This window comes from Uloborus diversus, chromosome 8 (genome assembly GCF_026930045.1).
Source record: "Uloborus diversus isolate 005 chromosome 8, Udiv.v.3.1, whole genome shotgun sequence".
Lineage (NCBI taxonomy): Eukaryota > Metazoa > Arthropoda > Arachnida > Araneae > Uloboridae > Uloborus > Uloborus diversus.
This window is the reverse complement of record NC_072738.1, coordinates 142,447,908-142,463,224: the sequence shown is the minus strand read 5'-3', so window position 1 is coordinate 142,463,224 and position 15,317 is coordinate 142,447,908. Positions and strand designations below refer to the sequence as shown.

The window sequence follows — 15,317 nt, the reverse complement described above, 5'->3', positions numbered from 1 at the left end:
CATGTGTTTGCTATTAAACTGTGGACGAAAGTAACTTCTGATATTAAATTTCACGATGTATAATTTAGGAACAAATAAAAAATTGGATTTTGATAATAATATAGTGAAATTCCATTGTAGCGAATATCAATACAGCAAAAAATCCGTTTCAACGAAATAGATTTTCAGTCCCGATTTAATTTCCAATACATTACTTGTATTCCATTACAAGAAACGAAATTTGCGGCCAGCCCCTTGAAACGCGTTGAAACAGTATTTCAATGAATATATTAAATAACCTATTAAATGTTAATTTAAACTAAACTTTTTCTTTCTTCCTTTTTTTTGTAAACATTTTTGATTCGATTTCATTTATTTTTCCATTAACTGACTCTTATACTTTTTATTTTTACTGTAAGCATATGTACAAGAACCAAATATCACAGTACAAAAATTCAAACGTTTTTAGTATAAAAAGTAAACATGTCAAACACTTATGTATTACTAATGACACATTTAATTTTCATGCACAAAAGTTTTATTAATCTAGATTACTATTGGTTTACTTTCTGCGAGGGTATTCTAATGCTACTCAGGTTCCTCATTGATGATCGATGCAAGCACTCATGCTACCTTGAAAAAAAATGGCTCACAAAAATTAAAGTTTCCATGATTTAAATTTGTGCTTCACTCAAGGGCACCTTTTTCTTTCTTTTTTTCTTTTCATCATTTTCTTGAGGAGAGGGGACTGTAGACTTTATCTTTTTTGTTCAACCCTAGTATATACATAGATAAAATGATTTTCACTATGTTGGTATTTTAGAAATTTAATGAAGTGTCGTTTTTTAATCAATGTTTCTGTTTATTTTTAAATCACCCAAACTTAACAAATGCATTTTTTTTTCTGTTGAATTCAATTTCGTTACTCATGTACTTTTCAGGTATAATTAAACATTATAGAAAAGAACTAAGCATTATCTTGTGATAAATTTAAACTAGAAATGTCTAAATTTGTTCCTGCACACTCGTCTTTTGAACCATATATTGTAACAATTACTTTTTTTCTCCCATTTCCATTTCATAAAATTGTGAACCAGTTATGTAAAAAGAGGGGGAGGGGGGGGACTCTCAATGTTTTGCAAATATAACCAAAATGTTTCTTTTTTATGTTTTCACTATGTAATTGCACAAATTAATTATATGATCTAAAACGATTTTGTCATAAATGTCTTTTGACTCTTCAGCTTTTCTTTTCAAAAAATCTTGGTGATAAAAACTATTTTTTCTCACCTAATCTTACCTGCTTCTTTGCACTGTTGTAATATGCTTTTTTTCTTCTTTCCTTTACAAAAAAAAAAAAAAAAGTATTGTTATTGATATTACTGTAGAGCCCCCTTACACCAAGCTTCCGTATATCACTGAATCCATTTTCTACAGATACCATCATGTCTCTTAATATTCTAAGAAATATACTTTTGAATCTTGCTTTTGTTTTCGGCAAAAAATCCATGGAGCCTCTTCTGTTCAACTTTTTTCATATATTATAGTGTCTGTATTTGCTTAATTAGCTTTTCTTGGCTAAAATTACTTTTCTTTTGTGCGTATATTTTCTGTTTAAATTCAGTTTACCAATATGGTCTAGGTTTAATAATATAGAGCATAATTTCAATAAAATGAAACATCATTTGATTCAATGTCTACTAACACTCTCCTTGTATTTAAGGTTTACTGTTCAAGGTTTAAGAAAACCTTGCACAGTCATCTGCTTTGAAGATTTTAAGAGTCCTTATAAAGACCTAATTTCTATTCGAAAGTCCTTAAAGATAGCTATAAGTTCTTTAATGAGCTGCTCTGCCATGTTTATTCCTTTCACTATTTTCTTTACTTCTTGGTAGGAAGAAAGTATAATATTTACAAAATTGTGCTGCATTTGGTCTGAAATTGTCTCTCAAATTTCAGCCCAAAAGTCTTTTTTAAACATGGCTGAGTTTTTATGGCTCATCTTTACCTACATTATTAATTCCAAAAATGATATCAAGCCCTGGGTCAGTTAGGTGATATTTAATAAGATTCTCACAGAATCTATGTGAAACATTTTCAAAATATTCATTATGAACTTCTAAAATTTAATCCTGTATCGGTTCTGAGCGTATTGTGAGGTGTAAATATTTCTCTCCCCACTTTATGGCATATTATAGTATATTATTTTTTATTTTGCACATTACATTTGGTTTTAGTTGTTGCAATTTCAAATTTCAGTAGCCAACAATATCATTTTCTTTTTTTTTTTGTTTGCATCAAATCATTTTTCATTACTCATTTCTAGCCAAGTGCAATCTCTATGTGGGTGACTCTACAAAGACGGGAAAGCTAGCGGTGCATTTGTTTCAAAAAATTAATTTCATTTAAACTATCTGAATAATTTTTGGGGACCCAAAAGAAACCGGAATTACTTTCTTAAAGCCATATATTTTTAAACTTTTTACAAAACAACCGTATTCCCCTCAAAATCTCCATTCCAACTAATACATTTGCTTCTACACTTCGAAACAATTTTTAAAGATCTTTAGAAATGGCTGACATCTCTTTTCTTATTTTTTTTCTTGACCTTTTCAATAATGTTGTCAAATCGGTATCCTTTCATGCCTCTTTCCTTTCATGGACATAAGAAAAAGTTGTGCGGAACCAGGTCAGGCGAGTAGGTTCGTGAGGCAGCACCTTACCACGAACGACATGTTTCAACTCTGCAATCTTTTTGATTGTCAGTTTGAGCCCGAGAAACAAACTTAGCAGCAACCCTTTTGTTTCTAAATCTTCGGTTAAAGTTTGCTAAATCAAGCTCTAAGGTAACCATTTTCATCAAACATAAAGCAAAATTTCACATCTGTACATAGTTTATTTAAGCTTGCCATCATATAAAACAAAGCAAGAACAAAACAGCTCTAGCAAAAACAATCGCTGCAGGTTAGCAGAACGAGTCAGGTCAACAGCACAGGTGGCACTGAATTGACAATGAGTTGCGCTATACACTCCTGGCAGCAGAAATGTGTACTAAACAAAAGTATCTTGTAGTGTAGTTAAAATTCCTCTCTCACATCTGCCAGGAGTGTATAGTGCAACTCATTGTCCTCCTGCCCCACTACTCCTTTTTGGATCCCCTCTTATATCATCAAATCTTAATTTACATTTTACTGGTTTTCAAAAAACTGTGCGGATGGCAGGGAATAAAATCACTAACTGAAAAAATGAAGGTAAAGTTGTCACTAGTAAGCATATTGCATGAAAATGCAACTTGTGTCAGATTAAATCAACTAAAATGCTTCTTTTACAGTAGTGTTGCCACTTTTTGAAGCAAATTTTTTTTTTTTTTTTTTTAAATTTCCATCCATTTGGATGACTGACAGTCCCTAGTTCACACTTGGTTTTTGAAATGATGTTTTTGGCATATTTTTTAATGATAAATTTTCTCAAGATATATATTTAATTGTTAAAAAGAATGGAGCTAAAATCTGTAATCTGTTTTGTCTAGATTTTTTAGAATATTGATTACTTACAATACTAATGTTATAATGTGAAAGGCATGTTTTTCTCACTTGTAATGGGGGTTCTAGTGTATGTACAAGTGTAAATTCAGCTTCTGGTCAAGTATTGTACTAGTTTACTTGGCAGTCTCATAGATCTGTTCAATGTTTTGTATATTGTAAATGATTTTTAAAGTTCATGTCTGTAGAATTTTGTAATTTTTTTCATTCAATATTGTAAGCAAAAAAAATTTTTTTTTGAATTTACTAATCATTTATGAAATAAAATACTACAGATTTAGTAGTATGAGTAGTTTGCTAAAAAAATTACTTGTCATTTTAAATGAAGTGTCTAAGATGTATGAAATGAAATATGAATTTTTACCATTTTTTTTCCTTTTACAGGTGCAGTTCAAGTGTGTGAGGTTCAAGAAGAAAATGTTTGTGAAAAAAATGAAACTTGCAAAAATGAACTGGCAAAAGTTGATGCCGGTAAATTTTTCTCTTATTATTATTTTTTAAGCTTAAAACTTTTGTGTATATGAAAAGAAATTATATGTATGGTAACAATATATTTAGCTTTTAATAAAATGATTGAAATCATTTTATATTAATGTTTTATGTTTCTTCTGCATATTTTAGATGTGAAAACGGAAGAATCTGTACCTGACAAGCTCATAGTTTCAACAAATACCAAGGAAGAGCCTGCATCTTGTGAATTGGGTGCTTATCATTGATAATTATTATTTGTTTCTTTAAATTATTATTTATCAAAAAAAAAAAAAAATCTTTCATCCCTTTTATAATTATTTTAAAGATGTGCAGGAAACGTATGATGAAAAACCTTTTGCAAATTTCATTTTTTTTTCTTTCCATCTTTATAATTTATGTATTTATTTATTAAATATAGTTTCAGATATTATAGAAGAAAACAAGGATGGTTCTGATATCATTGGGAATAGTTCTGAAGAAAGAAAAGAAGATGATGAAAGGAAGATATAAGGATGAGAATTCAAACCAGTTTAATAAATATGGAGATGATATGATTCTTTTTATATGTAAAGTTGTATCTTTTTTTTCTTATGAGATAGTATTATCTGTAACCATGTCATTGTATTCATAATAAATATTTGGTTTTTATTTGATGTATTTTCTTGTTGATAATTGTTTAAACATTTATATATTGCAATTAACTTAAGTATGGTTGGGGTAGTCCACAGATGATGTCACTCTTTCTCTCTCTCTCTCTCAAAAAAAAAAAAAAAATTGACCTCCTTCTAAGCATTGATTCAGATAGTGGGGGGGGGGGGGTTGAGGGCGGTTCAAGAACCCTCCTTGAGCACCCAAATATACACACGTCCGAAATTAAGATCACAAACATGCTGAGGAAGGAGGAAGAGGAAATTCACAGTATTGACTGGCCCTCAAGGTCTCTGGATCTCAATAATATTGAACATGTTTGGGTTGAAATACACCGCCAGCTCAGTCATTTCCAGCCGAGGACTGCAGTTTCGTGCTTATTAGCACTCATCAGCCCGGCATAGGAAAGTGACTGAGCTGGAGATGGAAAACCTCTTAAGAAAGCCAAGAGTGCGAAACAAACTGGTAGCTAATATAGAATTAGCAGACCAGACGAGTGACCGAAGCAATGGTTCGGTTCAACTCGAAGATTGAACGCAAGGCAAGGTATATTCAGTAATTTACCGCCCTGAGCTGGCGGTGTATTTCACGTATTTTTGCCCCAATGGGCGGTAATTTACTGAATATACCTTGCCTTGCGTTCAATCTTCGAGTTGAACCGAACCATTGCTTCGGTCACTCGTCTGGTCTGCTAATTCTATATTAGCTACCAGTTTGTTTCGCACTCTTGGCTTTCTTAAGAGGTTTTCCATCTCCAGCTCAGTCACTTTCCCATGCCAGGCTGATAAGTGCTAATAAGCACGAAACTGCAGTCCTCGGCTGGAAATGACTGAGCTGGCGGTGTATTTCACGTATTTTTGCCCTGGCTAATGGGCGGTAATTTACTGAATATGTTTGGGTTGGTCTAGGATAGACAGCATAACTGACCTCATAATACCCTCCAAGAGTGAAAAGGCATGATTTTGGAAGAATGGGCTTTGTTGCCCCAAGCATTTATTGACACCCTCATAAACAGCATGGAAGCTTGTTGCGATGCTTGTATTTCAGTGTGTGGTGGTCACACTCCATGTTATACAGGCTTTTCTCGATATCACTGATTAATAATTTAACTGTTTTTGAAGAACCCTGTTTCTCAATTTCCAAGTAAAATCTTTTCCATGTTGTTATTTTTCTTTGTTCTTTCTCCCATTATAATATATCTCTGCCAAATTTCATGGCAACACTGAAAAGTGTTTCAGTTTTTGCATATTTTATGTTTGTTACCGTATCTTTGGTCATGAGTGTAGTTTAATCCCCGCCCCCCATTTCTGAAAATGACTCAAACAAGAAGCTGGATACAGTCTTTTTCATTTCTCACCAAGGGTCACACTTCATAATTAATTTTTTAATTTGCAGTTAGCCAGGCAAATTTTCAACTACTCAATAACTTTCTGTATGAATATTGTTCAGGTTTACATTTAAGCAGTTTCTCAAACTAACCTATAAAAGTTTGAAGAATATTTGTTTAATTTTTTAATGTAAAAAACAAAAGCAAGCAGAAGAATCTTTTGAAAATCAACAGACTGCTAAATCAAAAGTGCTGTTTGGAAACGAAGTTTCAAAGCAAAAGTAAATATTCTTGAATAATATGATTATTTAACTCTTTTTATTATTATGATTTTATTCACAAAAAGAAGCAGAAAACATTTGAGTTACAGTAGTCTGACCAGCAAAGGAACACTTACAGCAATTTTGTTTATGGAAATTCAGTTCGTTAGAAAGTAGCATTTGAAATATACACGGCAGTAATGTTTTTATTAACTTTTATAATTATTTTAAAAAAAAGAAAACCTTATGATTCTGTTGCAAAATGATAAGATGTTTAATTAAAATGTGGTGCAACCCCATAAACAAGCACCTTGAGTACAAACCTAAAGGAAACTCATGTCAACAAAAATGGAATTTTTGCTATTCACTGAAACTATTTCACCTAAAATGCAGTTTCTTGCCGACTTCTCAGTTCATTTTTTTGAACAAAAATCAAAGCTCCTTTTTAACTTATATTTTCCATGTGTAAAAAAGTATTGAATAATTCTCTTTTAGAATGTGCGAAGTTTATTTTTTTTTTTATGAAAGTTGCAAAAACTCCCCCCCCCCTCCCCCCAAAATTTGTGTTTCATAACTTGGCGAGTGGCCACTAAGTTTTTGGAGTCTAGTGGTCACTGGCCACTAAGAAAATTTCTGAGTCTTAAGCTTTATTCCTTCATATTCTGTTTTATTTTACTCTCAACTTTTGCTTTATACTAGGGGTGTTGGTGAACTGAAAATTTTCGAGTTGCCGTTTCTGAAAATCATTTTAAAACTGAAAAATTATTTATAAAAAAAAAAAAAAACTTTTAAGAAGTTTTTTTTTTCAATGATTTCAAGGGTTTTTTTTAATGCATATTGAAGAGTTTTTACTGGGAAGGGTGGGGGGCTTCCTCTCGGTTTCCGAAAATTTCAATGTCTCTAGAACAGTTTACTTGAGTCCACTATCATTCCTGTTTTAAATACTCTTATTACTCTATTTTGTTCTCATTGCTTTTTCTGAATTTTTTTTTTCTTTTTCACTTATGCAGAATTGTTTTATTTCTTGAATTATTTTTCTTTCTTTTTTTTTGAAATTGTTTCGAAAGAGGTTATTGTTACCAAAAGAAAAAAAAATGTATTTTTTTCAACAGCAATCGTAAGGAACGTAGTGCAGTCGAACAATTTTCTCGTTAAGCCTTATTGTTTATTTGAAAAATAATGCAAGGAGTCAACCAAAAAACAATACTGGTGAACATCGCAAAATTTCCTTATATATCTTTAACGTGAATGTTCGATCTTTCTAAACTATCAAAGTGACTGATATTGAAACCTAATTGGCATAGTTTCTATCTCGGGTCTAACTACTGTCCGATATTTTAACTCGAAACCTTACTGGAATTTTCGCATGCGTCAGGTCTCTTCTGCTTTTATCAAAACAGGGGTGATAGCAAGAAGGAAGTAACGAGAAAGCAAAAACTGAACGCGTCGGGAAGTGCGCTTCCTTAAACCATCACCCCTTTTTCAATTGGAACCGTTCGCAGCTGCTAGTCGCGGAGTTCGAGAACAGACAGTAGTTCTCCAATTTTCTTTGATTCCTTGCGTTATTTTCTTAATTATAGCAATGATCAAGGGCGGAACTAGCCTCTGGTTAAGAAAGGGTCAAAGTGCAATTTTCGGGCAAAAACTGGGTCTGGGGAAAGTTTTTGAATTACAGGCCCAAAAAACACTGATTTGGGCTATATTTCGTCGCTCGGGGGGGGGGGGGGGGGGGGTCAGACCCCCCTATGGATCCGCGCTTGGCAACGAGGCTTAAAGAGCAAAAGTGTTTGAAAAGAACAACATGCATATCGCAGCCATCAACCCGTGGAGGTCGTAGCGGTTTATGATTTAGCTAGTCTCCAAACACTACTTAATCTGGAGGACCTTGTATTGATCTCTCTCTCACTGTGGAATAGTACACTAATTTGAACAATTCACTAATATGATCCTACTTATTATTACTGGAATATCAGAACAAAAGTCAGGAGATAAGCGTCATAAATGCGAAGAAAGATTTATAAATCTAGTAACTAATTTTAGCTCAGAAAAGGGTTTCCCGGAGCTCACCCGCCAACTTAGAAATATTTTGAAATGATTCCTTGCACATATTTTCAGACGGACTTTTAAGTTGAAAGGAGGCTCACCAGCCCTTCCCCTTAAAATCTTCGAAATTGAAGTATAAAACGTAATGATAAGCTATTTTTAGTTTTGTTCGGTAAAGAGATAGGGTTTTGGGACTCTCCGCTAGCAAAATTTTCGTTACTGAAGTTCCAAAAACGTATCTTGGACGATGTTAGGGAAAATTGAGTTCATAGGTCTTTTTTTTAAACGAGAATTATTAATATTTCTAAGCAACGCGCTGTAGGTTAAGTGCAAACAGTTGTCAATACAGTCTTTTAAAGTGGAGTCATAAGGAAAATTGAGATTTCTGTTGGACGTTCTTTGCAATGGTTTATTTATTAATTTCATACAAATGAACTATAATTGCGCCATTTACTCCAACATTTGAATGGAAATAACCGCTGGGCCAAAAAGATACTGTTTTGAAACTACAGTCCTGTGAAAATATGACTGTAGTTAACTTTTAAAAAGTAGATGTATCTTTGGCAGAGGTAGCGCCTGATGAACTTAGTACAGATCAATGATCAATGGTATGTCTACAAAATGTGGAATGTAATTTCAGACGAAAATATTTCATTCTTCTTGTTGAGATAGAATCAAGGAGTCTATAAGCTTATATCTCCATGGATAGAATATAGTCAGTGCAGAGGGTTAACGACAACAAATAGAACTTTTCGGTTATATATTTTGAGAAGATGCCCGCCAGAAAACGTGAAAGTTTCAACAGAATATGTTGTTACGAGTTCTATAATATTAAATCTAAATTATCACGTTGGATTGGAAGTGAATACTTTTACAATGTACAGTATAATAAAATAATGCAGTCATACCAAGAAAATATTCTATTCTCATTGCTGACCAACAATATAAAACGTGCGAGGGAGCTGGGCCTTCAACAGCGTTAAAAGGAAAAAATAGCTGAACTCGATAACTATGTTTAAGAATTCAAGATTCCTACAATAAATTTCAATGCAGACAACTATTTGACTTTAACTGATTGGAATTCAGTTGTACTTATAAAAAGTATTAATTTTTCAAGAGTTTTATTTCAAGCATTCAAAGTTTCAAACAAGAGGTAATTATGTATTTGTCATTCCATTTTCGCCAGTTTGGTGAAAAATCAGTCTAATTACTTAAAATTCAAAGTCAAATGGGCAGCTTAAGATATTATTTGATTCAACTGAAATTTTGTATGATAAATAGACTTGGTAAGAGGCAACTTTTCCGCATACAGGCTTTACATATTTCTCAAGTTCATTTTTTTTTACTCCACCCTATTGCACATGTTAGAAGCCTCCTGTCGTATATATCGCATTCAAAAGCGCCAAGGGAAAAAGTTCAGTTACTTCACTAAACACTGACGAATGAATCTTTCTAATGTGAATAATCTAATTTATAAGAATATTATTTAAGTCTTTTGCATACTTTGATGACAGACATTCACACAGGCCCGGATCTATAATGTTTCGGCCCCCCTGCAGCACAATCTGTTGCGGCCCTCCTCAGAGACCAGCAGTGTATATTTCCAACGTTAATAAGTCTTAGTGCTAGTTTTTTTTTTCAATTTCCTGAGCCGTTTTATCCCCTTACGAACGTATCCCCCCCCGCCCTGCGGATCCTGCCGGTACTTAGATCTGGGTCAGCATTCAGACATCTTTTGCACTTTTGAAGGTCTTTATGGATATCATTTAAAACATTAAGTTCCACGTCCAGTGAAATTCCACGTGTTAGAATAATTACGGTACGTTTGTCAATACATAATCAAAAGGAAGACATAAGCATGCTCTTGAAAAAACTGAAATATTTTTTTCATTCTTGTATTGTACTTCATTGAATGCCTTTTCGGTTAGTTGTAAAGCAAGTTCTATATACAAACGATCGAGTGGTGCTTTCAATAGTCCTGGACGGTGCAAGAAAATGAGTTGAATTATTGGAAAAACAGTTTCATGACGGGCTCTCCAGAGTTCCGGGCCCCGGTACTATAGGTCCGGTATCCCCACCCAAACGGCGGCCCTGTTCTTGACGGCAAATGTACCAGAATTTTACGGGGGCCAGGTGCTTGAAGTTAACCACAACGACCGAACGACTGTGAAATTTTAATGAAAGGAAAAAAAAAAAAGTTTGGTTGTTGTTGGTTGGTTTGTTTGATTTTTATGGCGCAAGAGCCCTTGAGGGCTATGCTGCGCGAAACGATATTTTATTATATGCTATTTATTTCTTCATTCAAGAATAAAGTCTAGTAAATAAAAGTATATTTTGAAGAAGAAAGCATAAAACTTCAAGTAATAGTATTTAAAAAGTGCAGCCGATAAAAACGTTTAAACAATTTGAAGATAAAGACAAAATGGACGAAATAATATTTTGAAAAATTAAGGAAAGGACGAAATCACATAATGACGAGACGAATACCAAATTAAAAAGGAGAAACCAATCTCCTGGAGGAAGGAGTACAAATTGCGATGGGGTGGCTCCCCCAGCAACTCCTTCAAAGATGGGTTAAAATTATTAAAATATTTATAACGAATTAGATTAAAATTTGGGCAGTTGCATAAAATGTGCAACCCTGTCTGATTTACATCACATGTAATGCATGTTGGAACTGGTTCATGACATAAGAGATATTTGTGGGTGAATCTGGTATGTCCAATGCGAAGTCGAGCTAATAAGACTTGTTCTCTCCTGGTGATATTTGATGATCCGAAACCTCTAGTGGAGGGCTGGATTGAATGCAATTTATTTTGGATTTCTGAATTCCACGTCCGCTGCCAATACGTGTTGAGGCTTACAACGATGGCGTTTTTAATATCGTCGAAAGGGACACTATTATCAACCAGGATACTTGCAGCTCTAGTAGCTGAATAGGCTGCCTCATTGCCTGCAATGCCCACATGACTAGGGATTCAACAAAAGGTAACTTGAAAATTATTTTGCATAAGGTTTTTGTATAAAAGATATGACTGGATGACTAAAGGATGGTTATTATTATTGCAGTGAGTGATGATTTCCACTGAACTCTTTGAGTCAGTGAATATCACCCACTTTTTGTAAACGGATTGGGCTATTAATTGAAGAGATGTAAATATAGCTTTTATTTCTGTAGTAAATACCGAGCAAGATGTGTTTAATTTTTCTGCCGTAACTTGATCATTCATTATTGTGGAAAAACCGACGTGATCGTTTACTTTTGATCCGTCAGTAAAAATGTGTTTATAACCAGAATATTTGCTTTTGATCTCATAGAAGACTTGTTGATAAACTGTATCAGCAGTAGTTTGTTTTGGGAATTTTGAGAAATCATTGATTATAGACAGTTTGGCTTCGCACCATAGTTCAGTTAGTTTGATTGTGTTGACAGTTTTGAAATTTGATAGCTGCAGGTTTGAGAGTACCCGACGCATTCGGATCCCAAATGTTGGGGTCATCGAAGGCCTTTGTAGAAATAAAGCAATATTAGATGGATTAAAAATATGGAGATGTAGGGGGTGATTGGTGTAAGGTTTTGTTTTGAAGTAAAAATTTAAAGAAAGTTTGAGGGGTCTATCGTTCAGAGATTGTTCGTGTGCAAAGATATGAAGACTGTTGATAGGCGAAGTTCGAAATGCTCCTGTGCAGATGCGCAGTGCCTGATTATGTATTGGATCAAGAGCTTTCAGATAGGTTTTTGCAGCGGAGCCATAAATTTGACATCCATAGTCAAGTTTTGAGCGTATCGGAGCCCTGTATATTCTTAACAGAGACTCTGTATCAGCACCCCAAGAAGTGTTCGCTAAGACTTTGAGGATATTTAATTTGAATGAACATTTCTTTTTTAATTCTTGTATATGCGGTATAAATTTAAGTTTATTATCAAGTGTGAGACCAAGGAATTTTCCTTGATCTTTTACAGCTATTGGTTGATTATTGAGGAGAAGATTCGGATCAGGGTGAAGGTCTCTTCTACGGCAGAAATGAATGCAGAATGTTTTTTGAGCAGAGAAAGTGAAGCCATTTTCTTCTGCCCATTAGGTTACTTTATTGATTGCAATTTGAAGTTGTCTTTCAACGATACTCATGCTCGTTGATGAGAAAGAAATTTGAAAATCATCCACGAACATGGTACCTTTTACACCGGGAGGCAATTGGTCAATTAAGCTATTGATTGCTATAATGAATAGAGTTACGCTTAGTACACTTCCCTGGGGTACTCCTTCTTCTTGAATGAAGGTATCCGACAGAACAGACTTGACACGTACACGAAAAGGACGATGTTTCAGAAAATTGGAGAGAAAGATGGGTAAATTACCTCGCAACCCATACTCGTGCAGGGTTTTGAGGATCCCATACCTCCAAGTACGGTCGTATGCTTTTTTTATATCGAAAAATACGCTCACGAGATGTTTTCGTTTAAGAAATGCTTCTCTTACTGATGTTTCGAGAAGCATTAGATTGTCTATTGTGCATCTGCCACGCCTAAATCCACTTTGATATGAGGATATGAGATGGTGTGACTCCAGAAAAAAGGTTTGTATATGACATTCGATTGAAGACGTTTGTAGAGTGAGAGTTGCAGATGTTATAAAAGTATTACCCCAACTTCTGGTCCACAGGCGAGGTGAGATCCAATTTAACATTACTTTTGATGGGATCACTTTTTATTAGATGTAATATGAGATAAAATCACAAAAAGTGATTGACTAGTTTGTTGCTCAAGGTACAATCAAGGGTGCCCAAGGTACAACTCTTGATTGTGCCTTGGGCAGAAAATCGCTTTTTTGAAAAAAAAAAAAAAAAATTAAAATCACCTAATCAAAATTTTTCAAAATTTCAAATAGAAAGCTACCAAGCAAGAGAACCAGTAGAATCAAAAACCATTTGCTTTTCACTTCGTTAACATGCTAAAAATTAGCATTGAAAAAAAAAAAAAAAAAAAAAAAACTGCTCAAGGTGTACATACTACCTTTCCCTAATCATTTAAAAAAATTCAAGTTAACATTTGAAATACTGCTTTTTTCCATTCCTTATGAAATTAATCAGTAACGATTTTGCCCTATAGGTGTATTATTCCTGGCCGATTTTGTGCTTTTTATTGACACCCTTATATGAATCCTGTGTTTATTGAATGGGTTCGAAAATCTCTCCCGGATAGTTTCGAAACTGAAGTTCCAAACGTGCACTTTTAGACGATATTTTGAAGAGAACGGGATACATTCCCTCAGAAAAGTTTGAAATGCACGAGGTGCAAGGACTCGGCTCTGGCAATTTTTCGAAATCAAAGTTTAAGAACTAAATTTTTTGTCACCGTTAAAATGGAAATTGAAAAATTCCAATGTGTCGTTTTATTTTTTGCGGGAAATTTTTAGAAATCGAAGTTCCAAACATACAATTTTATTTGATCTTCGATGATGTTAGGGAACTGGGATTCTGGAACTCTCACCCAGAAATTTACTAGAATTGAAGTTCTAAAAACAATTTTAAACTACCGTTGATAGCGTAAAAAGAAAAGGAGTTGGTTTGGGGACCCTTTTCCTCCCCGTTCCTGGACTACGTTCTCATTTTTTTTTAAATTTATTTTCAATGAAAGTGTGGGAAACCATACCAGTTTTTCTTTTCTAAAAATCTTCCACACTAGTTTCGTTTTCCACAATCCTCCCAAAGTCTTTATTTGTTTAAAATGCAGGTGGCTGTGGCTTCAGTTTTTTTTTTTTTTTTTTTTGAAAAAGATGTTGGACTGAATTGGAGGGATATCTTACCCTCCCCCCCCCTTTTTTTAAAAAAAATACTCTGCTTCCTGAACCCTTTGATCAAGTTTTGTTTTATAACTACGGGAGTGACTTTTCATTAAAATATTTTAAATCTTTTATCTTTCGTTTTTTCTATTTCAACTTTTCTTCTTTTGGTTTATGTTTGCACATTTTACCTAGTATAAAGCTTAGGTAAGTGGATGCATTGATAAATATTTTTTAAAAATAACTTTTGTTCGGAAGTTAATCAATAATAAAAACTAGTAAGTGAAATTTGCAATAGAGCTGTTAAAAGAAATTTAAAATCTATAAAAATGCTTAAATATTTTTTTCTATTTATTTATTTATTTTTTATTTCCAGTGGCAAAGTTTACAAGACCACTCCAGCCGATGAATAAATAAAACAAAAGAAAAAAGAACAACAAAAAAACTCAGAGAACAAGTACAAAAATTAACAAACAGCTGCAGTAAAAAGCCTATGAAACCAAACGGCTCCTCGCCTCCCAGTTGCGGTCTACTAGAGTTCGCTGTATTAACGCCGGGCAATAGGGGAGGTGGTCCCTATCCCAAATATATCCCAGATAAGAGAGCGTGCAGAGAGGGCTAGAAATGATATTGAAACGATGTAGGTGTTTGGGTAGGCAATCATGTCTCGTGGCCAGCCTGAACTCGGGCACCATTCCATACCTGTGTTTATTTGATAGGAGAGGGAGTTTGTCTCTCCATGGTTTTGATGAAGTTCTAGAGGAAAGACTGCTCCAAAACTCCTCCGACATCTTGCTTTTAATCATTCGTTTAATAGTGCCAAAAGGTACTTCATGCCTATCAATTTGCTGGATCATGGTACCCTTTTTTGCCAGAGAGTCGGCGACCTCATTTCCTTCAACGCCACAGTGCGCTGGGATCCACTGCAAGACTATGTCCTTGTTACAGTTATCTAGTCTCTGCAAAAGTTCTCGACACTCCAGGACTACAGATGACGTGGAGCATGATGATGCTCCCAATGTTTGCAAGGCCGCCTTTGAATCACTGAGTAATACAGCTCTATCAAAACCAGGGCTGTGGAGTCGGAGTCGGACTGATTTTGGGGTAAAGGAGTCGGAGTCGTTATAATGCATGCCGACTCCGACTCCGGGATTTTTTTTTCTTTCATTTTCACTGACTCTCTTTGCATTTTGTAAAAACTGACTACCAATTGAAATGTTAGGCAACAAAACATGTATAAAAAACTACTAATAAGAAAATAACT

General features: G+C 34.3%; 1 protein-coding gene across 1 annotated transcript in view; it reads left to right on the top strand.

The window, feature by feature from the left end:
* Nucleotides 1-4,640, top strand: part of LOC129227471 (uncharacterized) — a 60,698-nt gene extending 56,058 nt beyond the window's left edge. The window contains exons 9-11 of the mRNA XM_054862039.1: nt 3,906-3,992; nt 4,143-4,223; nt 4,411-4,640. Coding sequence (XP_054718014.1) covers nt 3,906-3,992; nt 4,143-4,223; nt 4,411-4,502 — 260 coding nt within the window. The 3' untranslated portion in view covers nt 4,503-4,640. The remainder of the gene's footprint in view (nt 1-3,905; nt 3,993-4,142; nt 4,224-4,410) is intronic.
* The last annotated feature ends 10,677 nt before the right edge of the window (nt 4,641-15,317 follow it).